The 24,954-nt window shown below is 49.9% G+C and overlaps 1 protein-coding gene across 5 annotated transcripts in view; it reads right to left on the bottom strand.

Moving 5' to 3' along the window:
• Positions 1 to 1,301: 1,301 nt before the first annotated feature.
• The window catches only part of FAM53B (family with sequence similarity 53 member B), a 61,227-nt gene continuing 37,574 nt past the window's right edge, over positions 1,302 to 24,954 (bottom strand). For all 5 annotated transcript variants that reach the window (XM_071563120.1, XM_071563119.1, XM_071563118.1 and 2 more), the window contains 2 exons: positions 21,185 to 21,909; positions 1,302 to 5,112 (listed from right to left, as the gene is read on the bottom strand). In XM_071563120.1, coding sequence (XP_071419221.1) covers positions 4,798 to 5,112; positions 21,185 to 21,909 — 1,040 coding nt within the window. In that variant the 3' untranslated portion in view covers positions 1,302 to 4,797. The remainder of the gene's footprint in view (positions 5,113 to 21,184; positions 21,910 to 24,954) is intronic.

Genomic DNA, 24,954 nt, shown 5'->3' with positions numbered 1-24,954 from the left:
CTCTGCACCCTCTTGGGCTTTGGGCAAGACTTCTTGGGCTTTAACCTGCTTCAGACCTCTCATGGGACCACAGTCAGATATGTAATTCTGGTTTTGTTACATGTATTAGTATATTCATATGCTCAGGCACTGCTTCCTGCACCTGCAAGCAGGAGGTAAATGATAATTCCAGCTCCAGCAGTCCCAACAGCTGAAGAAGACCCCATTTCTGAAGGGCACCAAAGTGATACTCCCTGCTTCTGGAGCAGCCTGTGAGTGTTGAAACACTTGTTTTTCAGAGCTACCAGCTGGCTGCTGAGCTGCAGGGCACCCCTTGGGGACAGAAGGGGAAAGCGGGCTGGGAATTAAATTCTAATAAAACAAACTACATCTGGGAATATGACCTTAGTGCAATTCTTTGGTCTGTTTTTGTATCTTTTATCCTCTGGGTAGTGGTTCAGCCAGAGGATATGGTACTATCAGCCTCCATGCACACAGAAGGATGTCATAAAGCTGGTCGAACATTCAGGCTGTGATGGATCACTGAGAATTTCTTTTTTATCCCCTAATTCTTCCTTTTTTGTTCTATTATACTAAGCCTATCACTTCAATCTGATTAAGTTTAGGCAGATAAACATCCTGCCATCTGTCACAGAACTTTTTATACTGTTTGCTTGCTGGAGGAAGCGCAGCTGTTTTCCTTTTTGGGTTGCAAAGGGGAGATATCACCCCATTTCCCCAAGTATTTATTTAACACCACCACGTGCTCTTGCCCTGAGCTGGGCTCTGGCCTTGCTTGACTTTAGGGATGGCACATTGAGTTTAGGGATGGGACATTATCTCTGTCCTTAAAAATGAAGAATAAGGTGCTGCTTGGCACTTAAATTTGCATTTTGTTGGTTTATTTTTGGCTGTGTACCAATTAAATGACAGCCAGAGTCAGGCTAGGGGGGCAGTGGGGGGCATCCCCCCACCACGGTGGGATGGATTGTGTCTTTCTGCATGTGAATAGCACAGAATGCCCATTTTCCAGTGCAACCCATGGCTGGGACACCCTTCCTATTTCTGACACCTCCATGGAGGGTCCCAGCTTGGGGCTTTCCCAACCCACATCCATTTTTGGGACACGGCCTCCCACACCCATGAAGATGCCAAGGAGGTGCAGCCAGAGCCCCTCTGGGAGAGGAGAGGAGGAGACTCCTGCCCCATCAAACTCCAACCAGTGCCACAACCCGGCTGTCACACTCCCGAGAGGCCTCTATGTCCCCAACCCCCTCCACCACCATGGGGACAACACAGAGAGACGAGACACCAGCCGGGGGTTATTGAACCAGGAAGCTTTATTTACACAGTAAAAGTAACAAGCAATTTCCTGAGATTGAGCTGCTCTAGTGCAATCAAGTCATGGAGGGGGTAGGAAGGTGCAGCCTCCTCGCCGGCCCGCGGAGGGGGCACCTCGGGCAGCCCCTCCCCAGGACACGCACGTCCCGCGGCGCTTGTGCAATTGCCAGCGAGACTTGACTACTACAGGTCATAGCTTCAGAAGGCTTTGTTTGTATTCTTCTTCTCTTTTTTTTAATTTTTTTATTTGGCCATCCTCTTCTTTCACTTTCTTGAAAACACCGAACTCATACACGCCGTAAAGCACTGCTACAATCCTAGAACATCCTACGTCAGTCTGTTCACCTGGGCAGCCAGGAGCTTTAAACAATGCACTTGAAACACAACTTTATTGGCCAAACAGGCTATGCTAGAACGTGGAAAAATTACAATCTATTTTACAAACACTTCTTTCCGTTGATTTTTTTAATGTACTCTTACATAGAACCAGCTCAAAGAGCTACATCTGCAAACACACATCAAACTCCCGTGTGCCTGCTAAGACTTTTTGTATTCAAATCCTATTTTTCCAGGATGATGAACCCTTATTGCTGCTGGCACAGCTTTGCTGTCATCCTAAAACAGTGGCTGCCCGGACTGGGTCACACCTTGGGCAAGCCACGGAGTCTCTTCATAACAGTGAGCCTGTTTTAGCTACCTAGCAAGGAAGAACATCCCTTGTCTGCATATTACTTTAATATCACATTCTGGCAGCTGGCAGGGATTTGCCAGGGGGGAGTTGAGGGGTTACCAAAGCATCTGTGTAATGGGTGAAGTCCTTTACAAACCAAGAGCAGGACCCCCAGGGGGATGCCCTGCTCTCCCACTGCAGGCGTAGGGGACAGATCTCCTGACGCCAGAGAGCAACGCCACTTCTGCCTTTACAATCAACAGGATGTCCCCTGAATCTGAGGCACATACTATATTATATTTAATATTTTGTTAATTACTTTATTTATATATATATTTATATATATATAAATCCACAAACATTTTACCTCTACGGAGAGAGAGAAAAGAATTTAAAAAGTAAGGCTTTCTTAAACTGAGAATAAGTACATGAAATCATACAAACCCAACAAGAAATACCCAACAGAACACCACCGTGGCCTCAAAACCGTCGCTAACTGTAGTCTGTGCCTACGCCAACGTGCCCAGTATAAGGCCATGACTCATTGGAGAAGCATTTTTAGTAAGGCAAACAGGTTGTGCTGTATGTAAACCAAATGCTACGACTACGTCCAGTACAGCTGGGTCGTGGGCCATTGGCCACCACGTCCAGTACAGCTGGGTCGTGGGCCATTGGCCACCACGTCCAGTACAGCTGGGTCGTGGGCCATTGGCCACCACGTCCAGTACAGCTGGGCTATGGTCCATTGGCCACCTTCCCACACTGGAGGGTTAGCATGGCACCAGGAGCAGCCCTTGGAAAGAAAACAGAAGCCCTTAGGAATTCCAGCCCCAGTGATGCACATGCAAGAGCCCACCCAGAGCTCTGGGTGGCAGACAGACCCGGATTTGGGGTGACTTTGCCCTTTTTCGGTCAGCTGAGGAGGTGCCTGTGGCCAGCAGGAGCTGTGTGCCCCGAGACTGGGACGTGTCAGGGGTGGGAGGGATGGATGGAGCATCAGGAAGACTCAAAGTCAAGAGCTGTGCTGTGGGGGATGCCACTGTGGGGCACAGACAGAGGGGCAGCAACCTGGGAAAATGCTGGCATAGCTGGACCCTCTCAAAACATCTGAGACCAGCAGCGCCTTCCACAACAGGAGGGCTCAAAATTAACCCAGGATGTATTTCCTTCTAAGTGATGCATCAAGCAACACTTTAAAAGAGCTGGAGGGTTGCCCAAATGAAAAGACATCCCTGTCATCCCCTCCCCTAAATATCTGGGGCTGATCCTGCTTGCCTGGAGGCAGCAAAACCTCTGGGGGGTCAGGACAGGGACAACAGCCGATGGGTTCCACTGTGGCGGGAGATGCCACACATATCCCAAACCACTGCAGAAAAAAGTGCACTAACATAACCAGAAATGGTGAATGAAACCTGTACCAGCAGCTCTCAGCCTTTCTGAGTTATGGACCCTCAAGGCATTGCCAGTGGGGATGTTGAACCCCATTAAAAATGTCATGTCTTCAATTGCTGTTGGTATCAATGATTTCTTTTTCCTTTCTCACTTTTGCAAAGCTCAGGAAGTGAACCCTGAGCTTGAAGGAACCTGCAGAAGATGCTGGAAGCCACTCATACAGCCTCCCTAGAGCTTTAAATAAACAAACAAATAAAAAAAAAACAAAGGGAGAAAAAAATATGTGTCCTCCTAAACCTGTTAGCAAGTGGACAGCTTATTTTTAGCAGAGAGAATTCATATCGTACAAACAGAATGGTCACCATTTTATCTGTGCTTAAAAAAGGCACAGGAAGAGGAAAAGCTTTCAGTGCTGCTACCTGGATTTTCAGCCTTTTGCCAGCTGACTTTGTCAAGTAACCCTGCTGTGATGTGCCTCGGGCACACAGCCCTTCACAGTAAAGCCAAAAGAAAAGAGGGTGGCAGCCGTGCCCTGGGTAGCAGAGAGGGCCCAGCTGCTGGTAAATGGGTAAACAGCCCAGCCCTGCTCAAAACAGGGTGTTGGGAACCCAAGCAAGGGTGGCACCGAGCCTGAGTGGGGCTTTTTCCCAACAGGACTGAGACAGGAGGCTGGGAATTAAACGATTAGGGAAGAAAGGCATTTGAGCATCCCCGGGCACCACCCAGCAAGTGCTGCTGCAGGTGCTGCCCCACATGGGCCAGGGGTCCCTTTAATTCCTCATCAGGAAAACTAGAAAAAAAATTAAGAATTAAAAATCCAGCTCTTGCCGTTGCTAAATTTAAGCAAAACACTTCACTTGTGACTTCCTTCTCACGGCACTGCCAGGGACATGGGGAGTGAGGGCGGTGCTGGGGCTGCACAGGACCTGATGGGGAAAAGGAGCCGCCATCGCCCCGGCAGCCACCAGCCAGTGCTCGCTTTGCAAATCTCAATATTCTGGTTTTTCTCCACTTTTCCCAGCCCCAGGGGTGGTGGTTTCTCCTTGTGCATCCCTTTCTGAACTAGCACATGTGGGACTCAGGGGAGCATGGCCAGCTCCATCAGCTCCAACCCTATCCTGGCCAAAGCCATTCACTCGCTCAGGGCGAGATTTTGGCGATCCCTGTGCCTGGTTTTCCCATTGGACAGGCACTTCCCTCTGACTGGCTGATCTCTGGCTACAGTAGTTACAAAGGATTTCAAGAGTTACACACGCATGCACACAAATTGCTCTAAATACCTGATGAAATTTTGGCAAAGCTGCTTTGTCCCCTCCAGTTGGCAGGAGGGGAGCAGTGACAGGACCCCACAAACCACAGCGAGGAGCCCGCAAGGCTCTGCTGCAGTGCCCAGAGCGAGAGGACCTGCTCCCTCCTCAGTTGTTCTCGATCTGCTCGATGTCTATCTCGCCATCCAGCTGGAAGAGGTTCTCAGCGCCCGTCCAGGCCGCCCTGTCCTCCTCCTTCGTGCCACCCTCCTCCTCCTCCTCGCAGGACAGGTCATCCCTGCTGGCCCGGTGGTCGTCGGGGCGTGAGTGCGGTGGTTCTGGCACCGGGGTGCAGGCGGGGGTCCTGCCCGGCATCACCCCCGGGGAGTGGGGGGCTGTCCAGCCCGGGGGGCCGGGGGGCCGCGGGGAGCCGTCCTCGGACGTGGCGCTAAGGCAGGTGAGGCTGTTGAAAGTCTGGCGGTTCTGCAAAGGCAAGGGGAGAGAGGCAGCTGAGACAGGTGTGGGGGTGAGATCCTGAGTCTGGGGTGGGATAGAAGGGACACCAGGTGGGGTGAGAGGTCTCCCAACCCCAAACCTGAGCCCTTCCATCCCAACAGAAAGCAAGCAGAGCAGAAGGAACACTCGCAGCCAGCTGGTCCCCAGGAGGGGGGCAGACACTGAACCCCCCCCCCCCACCTCCCCATCCATGGCAGGTCCTGCATCTCTCCTGCCCCTGCAATGGGCGACAGCATCAAAACCACCCTCAGATTGCTCTGGATCCGTTCCATCACCATCTCCACCCCACACATCTCCTGTTTGCACATGTAAGGCAGTACAGAGCTCACAAAAAATAAATTAACATTTTCAGCAACTCTATTTATTAGCCAAGAGGAAAGTGAACCCCTTCCTTTAAGTAGCTGGAGCTTGTATCCTGCTAAACCCTCTGCTGTGATGGCTCATGGCTGTCCTCCCTCACTAAAGTCCACAGGACTGCAGTTCTCTGTCCCTCATCTCTTTAACGAAGAAGCTCCATGGCTGGTTACCTTTACCAAAAACTTACTGAGTTTTATGCACTGTCATGTCTTCAAAACAGTTTGAAATTCTGACAATGACAAGGAGATTGCAGGCATTCCAAACCCTTCACAGAAGAGCACACACCTCTCAGGGGATGCCATCTGACCACAGGTGTGCTCACCTGCCAGGGCATGCCTTTTGCCCAGGGTGATTTTTAGAAGAGTAAACTAAACCCTCACTAGTGAATGCCAATGGATGTAATGTGACCACCCCCCTGGCTGTGTGTGGTCTGAGCAGGAGGAAATCGTGGAGGATCTCAGCAGCTTGTGTGAGCCTCTCACAAGAGCCAGTACATGAGCGTGTGTGACAGTGCACACATTTCACAGACACCTGGCCTGGACACATCCCACTGGATAGGCCTGAATGGGAATCCCATAAGTAGCTGGGGGCAGTCAGTCCCTCACTAGCTGGAGATATTAACCTGAAACCACTCAGTTTTGGGCCCCTCATGGCAAGAAGGTCATTGAGGGGACTGGAGTGTGTCCAGAGAAGGGAATGAAGCTGGGGAAGGGGCTGGAGCAGCAGGAGCAGCTGAGGGAGCTGGGAGGGCTCAGCCTGGAGAAAAGGAGGCTCAGGAGGGACCTTCTGGCTCTCTGCAATTCCTGACAGGAAGGGGGAGCCGGGGGGGGGGTGTGTGTGGGGGTGTGTGTCAGGCTCTGCTCCAGGGAACAGGGACAGGAGGAGCGGGAATGGCCTCAGGCTGGGCCAGGGGAGGTTTAGATTGGATATTGGGAATAATCTCCTCAACAAGAGTTGTCAAGCCTTTATTGTGAGGGTGGTGAGGTATTGGCACAGGTTCAAGTGTTCAAGGCCAGGTTGGATGGGGCTTGGAGCAACATGGTCTAGTGGAAGGTGTCCCTGCTTACAGAATCCTGCTGTTGGAACTAGATGGTCTTGAAGATCTTTTCCAACCAAAGCCATTCTGCGACTCTGTGGTTCTATGACAAGAGCAAACAGCCTCAAGTTGTGCTGGGGAGGTTTAGATTGGATATTAGCAAAAAATTCCTCACCAAAAGGGTTGTCATGTACTAGAACAGGCTGCCCAGGGCAGGGGTGGAGCCCCCATTCCTGGAGGAACTAAAAACTGTGTAGATGTGGCACTTGGGGACACAGTTTAAGTGGTGGGCTTGGCAGTGCTGGGGGGATGGTTGGACCAGAAGAGTATCAGTACCCAACAGAGCGTTGGTGGCCCAGAGTGTCAGAGCTGCTACCTGTGTCTGCTCTGGCACAACTGAGGACTAAACACACAGCCTGAGACACAGCCTTGCTTCAAAACATCCCCACTGACATTCCCAGGGAATTGAGGCTCATTTGCTTGAGGCTTTTCTTTCAAATCCAGGTAAGCTGGGAGCAACTTGCCCTAAATAACTTACCCCAGGCTGTAAATGAAGAAAGATCACCCATTTAGGCAGCCCCTAAAGGGGATGGAGGGGTTCTATGTCACTCTCCATTCAGTTCTTAATAAATCAGAGGTCCCTGTGCTGAGTTGCTACCCATGAACCACACATTGCTGAGAGGCTTTGGGTGCTGCACTGCATGACACACATAGTAAAAGAAGTCACTGCAGGAGACAACACAGAAGCTGCTGTATCTAAACAGAGAAGTTCCTGCTGTTCCAGGAGGAGCTGGCCACTGCCCAAGCTGGAAGAAGCCACATTTCACATGCCTTCAGCCTGTGAAACCTTCAAAAACCCCAAATCCCTAAGCCTGTGTGAAAATACAGGCATTTGTCCTTTAAATATGCAACAGCACCCAGTCCCCATATCATCCTCAGCTGTGCCTCTCCACAAGGTCTGTTTTCTGGGTGCTGAAGAATGTGCAACAGCTTCAAGCAGAGATCTGCATGTTGTGGTTAATGGGCAACTCACAATTACCACAGGAGGAGGCCTGAGGACATAGGAGGAATATTTTCTTAGTACTTAGAAAAATTTGCAAGCATATTTCCAACAGTGATTCAGGCACTTGAAAACCCTAAGTCTCCTGAAAGTCAACAGCCCTCTCAGAAGTGCAAATCCCTTCTACAAACAAAACTCTGGCACTTTAGGGAATGTTAATTTTTCTCCTTCTTGATTGAGTTCATCTCCTGGTCCTGTTGCTTTCCAGGGCTTGGTACTCAGGTGTGGACATGCCAGGGTGCTCCAGGTGGGATAGAACATCCTGAGAGGGTGGGAGATGCTCTGAAGTGCTTCAGAGAGGGAGATGACTGATGCATGTACTGATAAATGAAGGAGGATGCAGCCTGGAGAGCAACTAAACAGCTCCACAGCACATTCTTCCCATCCACAGGAAAAATGTTTCCAAGCTTGGACATGTCTCAGATAACAGCCATGAAGCTACTTGACTTTCAGGGAAATTTTGCATTTTATGGGACTTTGCTAAGACAATCGAACCAACAGCCTCATGTTCCCTGCTCAAAACCACACATGCTGCAACCCAAGCCTTGAGTTATCCCAGGTAATATTCCTGCCTTCCCTGCAAGAGGATGGAAAACCCCTTCCAACAGTCCTGGTGTTCCCAGCACTGCGGTGGCTGCTGGCAGAGCAAGGCCACCTGCAGGTCCTTCTGACACAGGTCTGACAGCTTGGAAAGCGAGTTTTCTGCCTGCCAGAACATCCCACACCCTGCCTTCCCAGGGGCTGGGTCAGGAGAGTCCCCCAGGATGGATGGGGATCACCAAGCCAGCATTCCATGAGCTGGCTGTGGTTCAGCCACCGCCGTCAATGCAGTGTCTGTTCTCAACCCATCAGTTCTTTACTCATTTTTTATTTATTGGGTGCATTTAGCATGTGCTGAAGTGCTGAGCTGGCAAAACTGGGCAGTCAAAACCTCTATTGACTTCGGCCAAAGAGCAGGTTTGGTGGCACAAAGTGGCACTTGTTCCCCATGGCCAGGCAGCTCTGGGTCCCCTCCAAGCCTCTCCACAACCTTGGCCTCCAGTGCCAGACAAAAAGGGGCAACAGGCACCTCAAATGCTGTTGGTCAGGAAAATCATGGGAATCCAGACACCCTCCTGAATCTGACTTTTGGGAGATTTCTGGCCATCCTGACTTCACCCAGTGGGTATCTGTGACAGACCTGACACCCAAACCACCTTTACCAACCACAATGACCCATTTCTGACCATTTGAAGTGCTGGCTTTTCTTCCCCCAGCTCTCCCTGAAGCTGCCACAATCAAGCATGTGGGCAATCCCTCAGGGAGAGGAAGAAAATGAGATCTTGCTAACGCAAGGACCTGAAAAATCATCTAAAAATACAAACAACAAATACTTGGCCTCTGGAATGAGCTGCAGGGTTGCTCCAGAACATGCCCTTCTTGCACACTGGTGACCAAGCTCAGGCTATGTCTCCTTCCCATAGGGTCTTGTGATGCTCCATACCATGCAGGATACAATCTGGGAAGTCTGCAGGATCCAACTCACTCCTCATATCCCTCCTTTTCCTCGGGTTTCCCTACCTTTGAGCATGTGGCCCCATCAGGGACTGCGGCATCCAGCCCTACAGGGAGCAAGCTGCAGAAATCCCTAACAAAATTCCTTCATATAACTTTTCCCTTGGTCAAACCCCCAGCTGTGAGCTTTTCCCTGAAACACATCCCTGCAAACACAGTATGGATCTATCAGAGCAAATCCCTGCGGGGATCACGGTTTGTGCTCGAACACCTTTCTCTTCCACCCTGCCAGGTGATTGCCACAATTTTCCCGGGAAAGGTGTAACGCTCCAAGCTGTCAGCACCACCGGCCCTACCTCCCAAGCTGTCATCACCTCCTGTTAGCACACTGGGCTACAGTTGCTTCAGAGAGCTGAAAATAACCCGGTGCCAGAAGGGAAGGGGGGAAGCAAGCGGCGAGCGGGGCTGCTCCATGCGGGAATGATGCGTCTCTGCCAGCCCTCCTGAGCCAACAAAGTCACCTCCACTGGGGGATTCTCTGCCTGGCTCAAGCTGGAATAACTCTCCAAGGCAAACTTCTCCTTGTAATACACCTTCAGCCTTCATAGTTATCTTTGTATCATTATAAATAAATGCTTTGGTCGTTTGCATCACAGTAAATCCTACCTGGCATTTGTGCCAGGAAAAGCACTCATCCGTGCTGCTGAGGAGGAGGGCCAGGTGCTGGAGACTGGAAAATGAGGCTGGAAAATGGGTTTGCTTTGGTTTTGAAACTCTGTAGAGCTTCATTATAGCAGCTGGTGTGATTCAGGCCATGCACACACACACACACACACACACATCACTCGGGTTCAAAGCTCTCCATTGCTCTGAAGACACCCACAATCTTCCCCAACTTCATCCCCAGGCTGGTTTCCCAGTGAGTGGGAAGGGGAGGAAAGGACATGGGGAAGGAGCAGTAGCAGGCATGGCTCAGCCTTGGGACTCCAATAACCACCTGTCTCTAGAACCAAGGAGCACCTCAGCAGTTTTGCCAACAGGTCCAGGCTGCTGCACAGGCACTGGGGCCGTGCTCTGACCAAGCACGTTACCAGCTCAGTGATGCCCCAAATAGGTCTCACCAGCACCTCACTTGCTGTAGGTTGGGCTCCCCAAAAAGAGGAAGACAGAACCATCTTCCTCCCAGGAGCTGCCACATGCAGCTCCCAAGATCAACATTGCCATGAGGAGGAGGTTTGGGGGTCTCACACATTCCCTGTCTTCCCACAGAAGGAGCCTCTGAGCGATGAAGTGTTGGGAAAGAAATGACTGAAATACCTGAGGAAGGAAAACACAGGAGGCAGTGATGGGGTGTGTGAAAAGCAAACGGAGCCCCTGTGCCTGGAGCAGAGCAGAGCTGTGTTATATGTGGTGTTGCCATTGCAGGGAGCTCAAACTCATCTGCTATTTTAAATATTTTTAAAAATTTTATCTATAGAGGCATTGAGCAACTCGAAGGCACTCCCCTCATCAGGCTGAGGTGCTGCAGAGCTTGCCTGCAGCAGCATCCCCAGTACAGAGGGGGTGTTTCCTTGCCCTGCTGCTGGTGGGTACCACAACCCTGCCCTGGTTTTCCATATCTGCCTTCCCAGCTTTTCCCTTTTCATGCACTAAAGAACAATATTTACTCAGCTCCAGTCCTCATTCTGCCATAACAGGCACAAGTGCTTACTTGGTCTATTGAAGGTCTACAGCTTTAATGGATAATTTTGGTTTTATTCTGTTTGGTGTGAAAAACAGTTTTCACAAGCAGACTTGGAAGTATCTATTATCTTACCAAGTCATATCACACCTCTGTATTAAACAAGTCAAGAACAAGAGTAAAAAGGAGATTTTAAGTCATTAGTATTGACACTGCCTTTGGAGCCTATGGAGGTAATTTGGTTTTACTCACAGATCTGCTCTTGTCTTTTGCAGATCTGTAGCTGCCCCAGTGACAGTGAGGACATTCAGGGAGATTCCACATGTGCAAAAGAAAAAGCTGCTACATGATCCACCAACAGGAATCCCTCTGGTGCTACAGAGCCTCAGGGAGATGCTGGAGAGATGAATCCCAGAAACCAGGAGAAATACAGCAGGCACAGCAATGCATGGAATCAGAGAACAGTGAACACTGCAGGACCCAACTGTCCCATCCCTCAGCATCCCACTCATGGGCACTTGGTCCCAGCACAGCCTCCCAGCCCATTCCTATTCATAACATAATTGCAGGAAATCCTAATTTCCTGCCAACAACAAATATTTTCCCTAACAGACACCAAACTCTTTGCTAGGAGCTGGAGAAATCCATTTGCTCAGACAAGTCATTAGCGATCACTGTGTATTTATTTATTTCCAGGTTGCCTTCCCAGCCTTTCACAGCCTCCCTGCCTTGCCCTCTGCATCCCAAGAGGCTGTGGCAGGGCACCCCTGAGCACTGCAGGGCCCTTGTGCCAACACATGCTGCCAAGAGCCCAGTGGGGATGGTGGCATCAGGGCTGGGCTCTCCTGATGCTGCTGTTGCAATGCCATGCATTTAAGTGGAGTGGTTCTGGTATGAGCAAAGGTAAGCCTGAACTTGGCTCATCCCCAGAGCTGGCAAAACTTCAGGATTTGGAATGGTTCCTCTTTGGGGAAATTCAGAGATGCTGGTTGTTCGACTCATCCCAAGTTTGGATGAAGCATCACTAATAGGAATTTCTTAATTTTTTTAGCCATATTTTTTAAGAACTTCAGCCCTATTCCAATTTTGTACTATTTGCATAATTTTCAGTATAAAAGCAGTATTTCTATTATGCCATTGCAATCTCAATTTAAGCCCTAAGTTATAAGGCAGGATCTTATAAAAATCATAACCAAACTTAATGTCACTGTTGCAGCAGCACCAAAGAGGGACTATCAGCAAGAAAAGGGATGAAATCATAGTGTGGATGACCACAAATCCAGAGTTTATGGAAAAGAGGTCCTGTGGTGTGTAAACCTGGGATGTCAAACACGAGGCAGGAGGTACAAGGGTGCCCCTAATCCCAAATAGCTCCTGTGCCAACATCACCTCCCACAACACACCCAGAGCAGGGACTGATTTCAGATGATAACAGCAGCCTGCTTTTTCCCAGGCATTAAATTAATGTCAGGTTGGAATCAAAATGTGAGGGGAAGAGGAATCTGGAGTCATGTGCCTGTCCCTGCTCTGAGGGCACCTGCACCCACCGTCACATCCAGGACCGAGGAATCCTGCAAATCAAATGCAGACCCAAAATACACCTCACTTTTCTGACACAGCCTCCACTTTGGGCTGACTCTGAGCACCTTTCTCTTGAAAGGAAAAAATGAAGTGCCCTTATTTATTTATTATCTATTTAGCACCTGAAATGCTTTGCGTTCCTGAGATGCTGTGGTAGATCTTTGAAAGGCAAGAGGTTCCAAAATAACTGTTCTGATCATCACTACTAGAATTCTGCATAGAAAATATATTTTCTACAAACCCACCGGCTGCTCAGGATGCCACAGCCACATTTCCCTGTGCCCAAAGGAGCCATTCCCACCACTGCACTGGGCTTAGCCATGGATCTAAAATCTTCACCCTGCTCCAGTTGCTGAATGCCTCCAAAATCTTCTGGCAGAAGATGTGATTAATGAGCATCTCTGAGGGGAGAAAAACCCAACCAACACCTGCAAATGCTGCTGTTGCTGCATCCACCTGAACTGTGGGGGAGAGCAGCAAGCCTGGAAATCTCCTGAATGCTGGAGTTTGGGGGGTTTATTTAAAACCAGCATGAAAAATCACTTTTGGCTTTTTAGAGCCAAAGTGCCACTTTTGAACTTGTTGATTCCTTCAAGGATGAGTCTCTGTGCTTCCTGAAAGCTGCTCTTTGGGGTCACATAGTGCACAAGCCCAGGGACTGGAGGGTTAAACAGCATGTGGTGAATCAGATGTGCGTCCTCGGGATACAATTGGATTTTGTCCATGTTTGGGACAGACACTGCCAAGCTTTGTTTGTGTTCCCAGCCCTGTCCTCCCATGTGAGTGTGAACAACGGTGCGATACCAAACCCCATATCCCTGGACCTCATGGTGGGATAGACTGGGAGCAGGGGATGGAGCTGGGAGCAGGGAGTGGGGCTGGGAGCAGGGGTTGGAGAGAGAAGCAGGGGATAGAGCCAGGCACAGGGGGTAGGATGGGATGGGATGGGATGGGATGGGATGGGATGGGATGGGATGGGATGGGATGGGATGGGATGGAACTTGAAGAGACCTTACAGCACCTTCCAGTACCTGAAGGGGCTACAAGAGAGCAGGGAAGGGAGACAAGGGCATGGAGTGACAGGACAAGGGAGAATGGTTTCACACTGACAGAGAGCAGGGTTAGATGGGATATCAGGAGGAAATTATGAGGGTAGTGAAACACTGGCACAGGTTGTCCAGGGAGACTGTGGATGCCCCATTTCTGGAAGTGTTCAAAGCAATGCTGGATAAGGCTTGGAGCAACCTGGTCTAGTAGAAGGTAAATGGTCATTAAGGTCAGTTCCCACCCAAACCATTCTGTGGTTCTATGGCTCTGTGTCAGCAACATGGGCTTACACCAGCAGCAACCTCAGAAGCACAGCCTGGTCTCCATTCCCTCCATGGACACCAGCCAAGACACGGTTTGCTGTACTTCAGTAACTACCGAGAACTGTTTGTCAAGGGAATAGGGAGGGAAAAAAACCCATTAACAGTTTATGCCAGGAGCAAACATCATTATGAACTTCCAATACCAACTTGAAATTTTTTCAACTACTTGTGTATGTAAGTAGCAAAATACCAGGGCAATGAAAAGATGGCATCATATGCAACAGTCTGGCCAGAGTTAAAACCAGCCAGCCTCCAAGGTCCTCCATGCCCTCTGAACCAAATCAGTTCCTTTTGATCCTGAACCGAAGGCTTTTTCCCACCAAGCCACAAACTGACCTTTGCAGACTCTCATTCCTGTTTATTTAAAAAACACTGGGGCTTGGAAGCTGGAATCTGTCTCAGAAGTTACATCAATAGCAAACTATTTCCTGGGATACGTCTGGAATTTCAAACCTCCAGTTTTTCGCCTATCACTACATTTGGCAATATTTGTCACCAGCTCGAGAGGGTGCTGACGCCGACCAAGGTCACTGCCACCCCTCCTGCCCCACCAGCAAGTCTAAAAGGTGCCAAAATTCAAACAGAAAATCTTCTTACGTGAAAACATAGAGAATTTCACCCCTCAAGGAAAGTGCCAGATGCTCAGAGGGGAGAGGTCCCTTCTTCCATCCTGCAGTTTGGAACTTCTTCCCACTCAGTGTCAAGACCTCAGCTTTGGCAGTGTACAAGCTCCCTTGTGCAAGGATGCTCATGGAAACTGCCACTATCCATTAGTTTGGAGGGGAGAACAGATGAGGGCCAGACAGGCTCCCAAACATTGTGGGCACTACGCACTCCACTGTGTGTGGAGATCCACTGGATCTCCAGCCCAGACTGGAGCTGATTTTAATTCTGAAATCCACATGAATGACACATCCTCATTTGAGGGGGATGCTCCTGTGATTCCTGATGCAGATGACCCCATCCTGTGAAGGCACGTGCTCCCTGGAGGACAGTGAGGTCACCCCGTGGATGGCACTGTCTGTCCACGGCAGCCAGCGAGCAACGTGAATAGTGCTGTTGTACCCAGCACCCTTCCCACAACAGGCATCTTTCAGGCACAAAGTCTTCTCTATAACTCATCCTTATCAGGCACACCCAGTGCTTCATCCTCACCACGTCCTCAGCTGGTGTCCACTGCTGCCAGCACCCTCTCATCCATCCATCCATCCATCCATCCATCCATCCATCCATCCATCCATCCATCCATCCATCCCCCACAGCCCACCACAGGTGAACTCTTAACCATGGTGAACTCTTAACCATGGGATGCTCTCCATAACCCATGGAGATGCAAGGGAATATTTTATTTTAATTGTCTTATTTTTTCTATAGCAACTACTCTCTGTCCCATATACTGTAAGACATTAAATAACATGGAGCTTCATGGAGAAGAAGTACTTTGCCAGCTGCCTGGGAGTCCTCAGTGTTCATGGGTACAGAAAATTAAATGGACATAGAGAAAACTCCAGGGGAAAATACCAGTAGTACAGTATTTATTATGAGCAATGTAGCTCTTCAAATTGCAACTGCTTTAAAGGCTCACAGAGAAGCCAAAACCTTGTAGTGCCATCAGAAATGGGGCACAAGTGCCATCCCAAATCTTCATTTACTGCCAGTGCACAGATCCCAAGGGCACTTAGTACTGTGAGGAACCAATATCTCTCCTCACATCTGGCAATTACTGCCAGCAGTGTTATGCTTTACATTCCACAAAGATGTTTGTGCCTTTCTTTTTGTGGAAAGTTGTATTTCAAAACGCTACAAGATCTCCACCATTTCCAGCCAGAGCTACACCTGTTTGGGGTTGGTGCTGGAAGGAACATGGGGTTGAACAAATATCTATATGTATATTCATATCTATAGATATCATAATAAAATAGAATGGTTTATTTGGAAAGGACCTTAAAACTGCCAGGTTCCAACTCACTGCAGTGGGCAGGGACACTTTCCACCACCAGACCAGGTTGCTTCAAGCCCCGTCCAGCCTTGCCTTGACTCCTATATATATACATTTATATATAAATAAAAATATAAATGATCCATTTGAAAACCTCATCTGCATAAAGGATAGCTGTGTTTAGAACTGTGTCAAGGCAAATTCAAATCTCTCAGTGACACCCAGATCAGAACTATAGAAGGCAGGAAACAGAATGGGGAAGAGATAGCACGAGCTCTCGTTGCCGCAGCCGGGGACGATTCCGTATTCCCATTCCGGTGTGACAGACGTGTTGTGTCTCCCGTGCAGCTCCCCGGAGCCTGTGTGAAGGAACACAATCTGCTCAGCCAGCACACGCCAACATCAGGGCTGGCCATGGCTCGGCTTCCCGGAGATGACTCAGACAAGCCACCAAACGCAGTGTTTGCACTGCCACGAGGTGTTTTGGCACGCAACACCCCAGATCCCAGGAAATGTTGGCATGGAGATGTCAGAAAGCAGCGGATGTGGAGGTAGGAGATGTCAAGTGCCTCTGGAGAAGAATTGCACCAGACCCTTGGAGAGGAAAAGCACGGGGGTGTCTCTCCACCACACAGCAACCCCAGCAGAGTTTGCCTTTATTATAGAAAATTCATTTTCCTCACCTAATACACCCAGCCACTTCTTCCTGTGCCTTGGAAAGGGTGAAACCACCCACTCCTGCCAAAATCAGCTCAGCTAGAAGGGTGCCTGGGGTCCAAGCCACATTTCTCATCTCTTGTATATTTTAGGTGTACCCACAACAGAAAAAGAAAACCAGCTCTTTGAGAAACCTCACAGGTCACAAAAAACCTGGTCCCAACCATTTCTGATCACAACCTGCCACTACAGACACAGTCCCTGGAGCTGCAAGATGGAGAGCACTGTGCCTGGGAAGGAGAGCACACTGTGAGGAGATTAATTAACACACTGTCAGAACAACTGCCAGGATCTCAGGGGTGGGATGTTGTCCTCTTTGGGCTTGTGCTTTACGCGGAAAAAGGAAATAAAAGCTGAAGCTGAAAAGCAAGCCCAAGTTCTGCACTGAAAAGAGTGGATGGTTGATGTTCTTATGTTAAGGAGGTCAGAGATGCCAGGCCAGGTACCCAAACTCTTCTTGATTGGGGTGAAGAACAGAAACCACCTTCTTCACACCTCACCTGCCTCCAGACACGGGATCATTAAATGACACATCACCATCACCCACTCACCTGAGTGTGTCCCGCCAGGTTCATACCCAGTTGGAAGGTGAAGAGGCCCAAAGCAGAGAGTTGGCATGCATATAAAAAGAGCAGAAGGATTGTTGAGGTGCTGTGGCTTTTAAAAGTTGTTGCTACTTCAACAACAACCATGTTCATGGTTTGGTTTCTGCCTGAAGTTGAAGCCTGAAGTTGGTGCCACATGAGTAAATAACAAGAGAGGGATATGGGCTCACCTCCCCTCTCTCAGCCATGAGAACTGCAGACAGAAGAGACACAACCAGGATTTTGAGGAATTAAAGGCAATGTTTTCCCAACTATTTTCCTCCCAGCTTAACTTTAACATTTAGGTCTCTTTCTTAATTAGCCCAGTTATGTGGCCATGTAATTGCTTCCAGGAGCGGCTCCCTCCCCTCCTGCCTGGCCTAAATACCCTTCCTGGTATGAAGAAAACATTTCTTTCAGGTCAAATTATTTTAATTTTGATTATGGTGCGGGGTTTCAGGCCTATAAACACATGTGGTTACCAGCACAAGCAGAAACTTAACCAATCCACTGCCAGAGCCAGATGCTGATCCAGCACTCAGCACCCTGAGGCTCAGTGCCCAGCTCTGCCTTTAGCACCCAGGGACTCATGGCATGCCTCGTGCCTCAGTTTCCCCACCTGCAAAGAGAATGATCTGGACATTTTGGCTGTCCTTTGCTTTGGATCATGAAGACAATTGCACTCAAGCTATTTCTACACTGTATAAAGCCAGACTCAGGGACACAGACACCTTGCCATGATTTCAGCTCTTGCTCTGAAATCACCCAGCCTTCCAGTCTCCTGGAGTGGAAACATTAAAAGCAGCCTAGGGGGGAACCTCAGACCTGTAGGGTTTTCTCGAGCACACTTATCCCCCATCTCCTGCAACCCACAAGGAATTAGTTGGTTTTCCCGGCATTCCCGTGCTGGGGAGGACTCTGACCGTGCCCCACCAAAGGCAAGAATGCTCACCATGACTTGCCTCATCCTGCTTGTCCCTCTGTGCCAGTCCTCCCACACAGGGAGCAGCCTGCCAGCACTGCTTTCCACAACATAGCAGCTCTGAAAACCCTGACCCATGCACAGCTCCCAGCCTTGCTTTCTTCCCTCTCTGCTCCAGACTCCTCTCTTCTTCCCTCCCTGCTGCCCCAAACCCAGCAGCACATCCCTGCCCTTGGGACTCACCCACTGCCATGGGCACCCGAGTCCAGCTGGGTTTCCTCTCTAGAAACTGAGAACACTCCGTGGAACCTGCTTGGACTGGATCCCAGTGGTGGAGTTCCTTAGTGACGCTGTTGTTGGTTGTTGGTTGTAGCAACTGCTGGGCATTTGGCACCGGCCACCCAGCCTGGACGAGCAGGAGAGGAGAGATTGGGAGAGGGAGTCCCACTGACACTGGGGGAGATGCTGCCCCAGGAAATTCCTTCCTTGTTTCTACAGCACTCAACCCTTGCAGTGTGGAGCTTCTACACACTTTTCTTGTGGTATTGTTTCTTGCAGAGGATGAATCCCCCAAACTCTGAGCAACTCTGAGTGCTCAGGCATTGCTTTCTTGCTTTGGAAGAGTTTTTTTTATGTGGAGGACAGTAGCCAGAGAAAACACAGCTATTCCTCAAGCTGAAGATTTTCCAGGAACATGGACTAAGCTGCTTTTGGACGTACAAGTGATTAGATTTTTGTCATCCTTGGATCACCTGCCCATATCAAAGCCATGGCTGTCCAAACTATAAATGTGTGCCTAGGCTCAGAATTCAATGGAGGGAAAGGGAAGCTCCTGCTCATCCCCAGGATCTCCCTGGCCAAGCCCTTTGTTTCCTAGCCAACAAACTTTCCCCCTTGGATTGATGTGATGGAGAAGTTGGCTTTGCCCCAAAACATCCTCAGAGGGCAGGCAAGGTCAGTGCCCAGGCAGAGTCTGGACACGCTCCTCCTTCCCTGTCCATCACACCAGAGAATCACAGAATGATTTGGGCTGGAAGGGACATTAAAGATCATTTCATTCCAACCCCTGCCATGGGCAGGGACACCTTCCACTATCCCAGGTTGCTCCAAGCCTCATCCAACCTGACCTTGGACACTTCCAGCAATGGGGCAGCCACAGCTTCTCTGGGCAACCTATTCCAGGGCCTCACCATCCTCTCCATGAAGATTTCCTCCCAATATCTAATTTAACCCTGCCCTCTGTCAGCTTGAAGAGAGGAGTGTCTGCACCTCTCTCCTGCCGAACAGTCCCTGCTACACAGGCCAGAGCCCTTCTCCTGAAATTCCATTACCAAACACCCCTGCTCCAGTGACACGCTGCTGCTTCCAGCATCCTGGCTGGTTCAGAACTGTAAGCATTTGTTTGTGCCATCCCCACTCCTGTTTCTGTTTCCTGCTTCTCTTCCATGCTTCCAATGACAGCAGAAAATCAACCTGGAGAGCAGGATTTAAGAATAGCTTGCAAATGGTTAGGAAGGTCAAGCAGTTCTTGGCAGGGACCTGGAAGGGCTCCAGATGAGCTACAGCTGGTGCTAAACCACTGATGGGCACAAAGGGAGCCAGGAAGGAGCATCCATGGGCTCTCAAGGCTGGAAGAACAGCGACAAGAAGAGGCTTTCAAAGGTTTGGGAGCAATTTGCATCTTTTTCAGGTTTTGGTTTGCTGCAAAACTCCAGCACAGGCATCCAAGACATCCACACATAGCATCATAGAAGGTTTGGGTTGGAAGAGACCTTAAAGATCATCTCCTTCCACCCCCTGCCGTGGGCAGGGACACCCTCCAGGGACCAGGTTGGTCCAAGCCCCATCCAACCTGGCCTTGGACACTTGCAGGGAGATGAAACAACATGTGCCTGCTTGTACAGAGAGAATTAGAAGGAGACAGTTGTGCTGTTCCACACTGTGCCTAGTAAAATACAGTAACACATGTAAGTGGTTTTTACTGCCTATTCAGCTTGTTATCTAATAAAACAAGCTAGAATATTAAATGTTGTTGCCGTGATTTATCAAAAGACAAGAGCAATCCTCGTGCTATTCCCCTGCTATCACCCAGATATGGGACTCCCTCACCCTTTTTATCCTCTAAGCTCCCCTGGAGTAGGAAAAGCCAATCTCTTCCTCCAACACACCACTGCACTCCTTCAAACACCCTCTGTGCTGCCAAGCACGAAACACCATAAAATATCATGTTCTTGTAAGGAGAAAATGCACACACAGCACTGGATGTCATCCACTGGGTGTTTCCCAGCTGTTTCCCCATCCCACCTATTGAATTGCTCCCACCAGTTTTCCTGCCAACAACAAGCGGATGCCTTGCACCAGACAGGCCCTACGAGAAAGCACCAGGGCAGATGCAGACCCAGTTTGCTCTGAGATAAAGCAGAGCAGGCAACCACATCGAACTGAAACCATGAGGGAACTTTTCTGGCCTGCAGAAGGTGACAGCTCAGCCCGGGAGATGGTCAAGGTGCCCCCACTCCCACAGGCCCTGGGGTTTTCACACCCTGTTATCTCCATCCCACACAGATCTTGTGGTGCCACTGACTTCACAACTATGAATTATTGATGTGGGAAATGTCAAGTCATGAAACGGCAGGAAAAGAAATGAGTGTGAAATGGAAACGTTGCTCGTGCTGTCCTTCGATGCAGCCCCTCACTCTGTGTCTCACCAGAGTCCAGTCACTTAGTCCTGCAGGGAGAGGGCTCAGGAGCAAACTCCTCCCTGATTCGTGCTTCAGAACTGTTATCTGGCTCTGCACAGCAGATTGAAGAGGGAGGTTGTGCTCTGTGTTTGCATCTGAAAATGAAACGTGATAACATCTCCAGAGTGGAAAATTACAGAGGCTAAGAGCAAGTAAAGCCTGTAGCAGTAAGAACTCAGCTCCTGATGGAGCCAGGGCTGGGTGCCTCAAGGTACTGCCTCCATCTCGGCATGGCAGACACAGGGCTCCTCTCACCTGAGCTCAAAATTGTGGGGTTCAACATATTCCTGCTTGAAACCCGTGCCAGGAGGAAATGGTGACATGGTGGACTCGCTGTGCAAAAATCAGTATAGAACAGATAGGCAGGGAAGAAATCCATTTGGAAGGCAATGGGTATCTGCTGGGACAGAAGGATGTGTTTCCCTGTAACACCTGCATTACTCTGTATTACCTGCATCTTGGAGGATGCTGAAAGCTCTTTAGCCAAGTAGAGAACAGCTCCTTAATATCCCCCCTCTGCTGAGCCCCCTCGCAGGGACAGCCCCACCACCTCTTACCTGGGTCATCTTGGCGAGGTCCAGCGATGGCCGCTGCTCCTGAACCTCCTCCGGTCTCCGCCGCTTGACTCCCACCTTCTTGTCGTTGAGGACGCAGGGCTGGGAGCGGCTGCGGGAGAGTCCCGCGGCACGGCGGCCCAGCTCCGGCGTGGAGGCAGGCGTGCTGCTGGCCGAGGGTACACCATACTCCGAGCAGGAGAAGCGGTCGTGCGAGCAGGACAGAGACCTCTGGATGTCCACCCGCTCTCCCCCGTGCCCACCAGCGGCCGCTTTCCTTGGCTGGCACCCCACGCGGCCGCCCAGGGAGGGATGCTCACCGCAGAGCGCGTTGGAGCGCGAGGGCAGGCTGAAGCTGGAGCTCCTCTGCATGGTGGCAAAGCCATTGGAGTAGCGCTGCACGCTGCCCCCGCTGTAGCACCGGCGCTTCTCCACCGGCGTCCACACCTTGGAGCCCAGCGGTCTCCACGAGGTCCCGCAGCCGGACATCTCGTCGGAAAAGGAGAGCGAGCGGCACTGGCGCTTGCTTGGGGGGGCCGAGGGGTTGCCGTGGGGGTCGCTGAGACTCAGGTCCTTGATGAGGTTGGTGACAGAGCAGGTGCTGGTCCCCTCTCTCGGCCAGCGCGGGCACTCCTCGCCCTTGTCCGACAAGCAGTCCCAGATGCTGGCGCCCGGCTGCTCGAGCTGGAGTGGACACTTCCTGCTGAGATCTCTCCATCTGTCATTTTCTGGTTCGCAAAAGAGGAAAAAAAGAAAAAAACAAAACAACACACACGCACAGGCATTAGCGTTAATTAATTCTGCGTTTCGCTTTCTACGTCCATAAACAAAAGAGTAGCATATGGGACGTTTTCCAGTACAAATTAATTAACTCTTGGAATATGGTTTCCTGAACTGCCAGCAGAGCGGGTTGTGCGGAGTAGATGGAGAGAGAGACAAGTGACAATCCCAGCAGGAGCAAAACTGCCAGAGGAAGATAAAAGCATTGCTTTGGATATTCCAGATCACACTAGCTAAGGGGAATTCAGCAGTACAAAAATGATATGGCCACTGGTTATCTTGGTGCTAAATTGTGTCTCAGATGTGGGCAGTTTGTCCTGGGCTACACAACCAGTAACTGCCTGAGAGTCTCACAAAAACTGGAAGTGAAGAGTACAAATTTGGGGCAAGATGGACCCTGGGGACAAAACACTAGAAAGGAGATGAGATAGGCATTAGGATGGTCCTAACAGAAAGGAGGGTGTCTCACTAGGCACCGATCTGCCTGGCACAGCACAGAAACCCCAACCAGGTATCAGAGCCTATGGTAGCCAAAAGCCACCCCAACACTCTGTTGAGGCTGAGAGCTGTCCTGCTGTCCTGCTCTCATCCACTGCTAAAACAGCACTGCTCCAGTGAAACCAACTTATCCCCACTAAGGCTCTGAGCATCTCTCCCTAGCCGAGCCCAAGATACTGTGTCTAACAGAAGCCATGCAAGACGCTGTTCTTAGGGCCCAGCTGTGAGGCTTATCATGCATCTCCCCTCCATCCCCCAAATCTCTGCTCACCTGGGTGCTCTGGGTCAGGTGCCCCCCTGCCCAGTTACCCCATGGAACAGGAAGGTGAAATGGACACCAGCTACCCCACTCTCCTACTCTTCTGCTGCACCCTGGGTTTAGCATCCCTCTGGGGTTGCCTTAAAGATCCCAGGTGTTCCTAGCAGAGCCAATTGTTTGCATTTCTCTAAGAAACATAAGGCCAAGCATTTATTTAAAGAAACAAATTGTTTGATAGGCTCACTTTTTTAAAAAGAATACACTTACTTTATTCCCCTCTTATATCACTTATTTATTTATTTATTTATTTATTCTATTTCATTCATCTTATTTACAGGTGAATTTGTTTCCCCTGCAAATTCAGCTTTATTAAAGTCTTTCAATGCAGCACAGCAAAAGATGGGGTGACCTGTTGCATGGCTACAGGGTCAGCCTAAAGATATTCCTTTTATGAGATGGGTTTTGCAGTGCCTGGGTAAAGCTCCCAGAAACCCAGACCTCCAAAGTCCGGAGGCTGAGATGGGTATGGCTGCAGGCAGCTCCATGTAGGAAGACTGCAAACCTGGTTACTGCTGCATTCAGAAACCACAGAATCATAGAACAGAATCATAGAAACACAGTATCATTAAAAGCTCTCCAAAGACATCAAGTCCACCCACTTCCTCATCACTGCCAAGGCACCCACTAACCCATGTCCCCGAGTGCCACTTTTATGGGGCTTTTAAATCTTTCCAGCGATGGTGACTCCACCATTGCCCTGGACAGCCTGTTCCAGGGCTGGACAACTCTTTCCATGAAAAAGTATTCCCTAATATCCAATCTATACCTCCCTTGGTTCAACTTGAGGGTGTTTCCTCTTGTTCTGTTGCTTGCTACCTGGGAGAAGAGACCTACTCCCACCTCACTCCACCTTCCTGTCAGGGAGTTGTAGAGAGCAAGAAGGTCCCTCCTGGGCCTTGTTTTCTCCAGGTTGAGCTCCCTCAGCTCACTCAGCCACTCCTGATGCTCCAGACCCTTCCCCAGCTTCCCACCAACTGACCATGTCCCAAGAGAGGATCAAGGATGATGATCTCATTCCCACTGACATTCCCACATCCCGCTGACAATAAAAGAAGAAAGCACAGGATCATGAAGGTTGGGTTGCGCAGGCGGACGGGGCTCTCTGCAGATACACCCCTGATGCTCAACAGGAAAACCATGGCAGGACAACCCTGTCAGCTGCTGCAATGGAAAAAAGTCATCACCCAACAGACTTTCACTGGTGCCTGTTTTTGTCGCCGGCTGCTGCAAACAGAGGCCAACTGTGCCAGCCAACCGCCGCTGCCAAGTTTCACATGATCATATCTAAACCATGCGATGCTTTTGGGGGGTTTTTGGGTATTTCCACTCAGGCAACCGAAGGGTGAATTCAAAGCCATACCCAGCCCACAGCTGTGGGTACCAGCCCGATAGGGAAGATGCAGTGGCATAGAATGCTTTCAACCAAGGTTTCAAGTCAGGAGGGCAGATTTGGGGCCCCTTACACCACTCTTGGCCAACTTTCCCATTTCTCCCTGCCTTCAGCTGCTGCCATAACAGCTCCAGCCACAAACAGCCTGGCCCTGCCCGCAATAACCGCATGGCATTTCAACTGTTGCTCTCCTCATTTTAATAAACACAATGAAAAGTGAGAAATCTGTGCTAAACAACTTCATCTATGTTTAGATCTTTATTATTTTTCCTCTGTATTATGCTGCCAGCAGAGAGGTTTCTTAGGTCAGGTCAGCAGACAAAAGAAACAGAAATAGAAACCGATTTTTCATGGCAAGCTGCCACGATCCTCAGGCCGGAGACTGTACAAAAGGCCTTGGTGAGGAGGATACAGGATACCTTCCTCTTTCACCCCTGCTTTAGCACAAACAGCTATAAATCTTCCAAACCTTGCAAAGAAAATTGTAATAGCACAACTACCCCCAGCCCCAGCCTGGGGCTGTTTGCTTTTCCCCTTGCACCATGAGAGCTGGCACAGCCTGGCCCCCAAAAACCTTCCAGCATCACTGACCAGTCCCAAAGCAGCAGATATCCCAGATATGCCAGCCCTGAATCACATTGAAAATGAGATAGTCTGAAGGCTGAGGGCGTAACTAAAGAACTCTGGAAAGCCTTATTGTGGAAAAGTGGCTGGTTTTCTGCTCAATTTTGTAAGACTAAGATTCCCATCCTGCGCACGCTGATAACAATAATTGCACTGGAGCTG

Source organism: Pithys albifrons, chromosome 9 (genome assembly GCF_047495875.1).
Source record: "Pithys albifrons albifrons isolate INPA30051 chromosome 9, PitAlb_v1, whole genome shotgun sequence".
Lineage (NCBI taxonomy): Eukaryota > Metazoa > Chordata > Aves > Passeriformes > Thamnophilidae > Pithys > Pithys albifrons.
The sequence above is the reverse complement of the archived record's forward strand: the minus strand, read 5'-3'. Positions and strand labels throughout refer to the sequence as shown.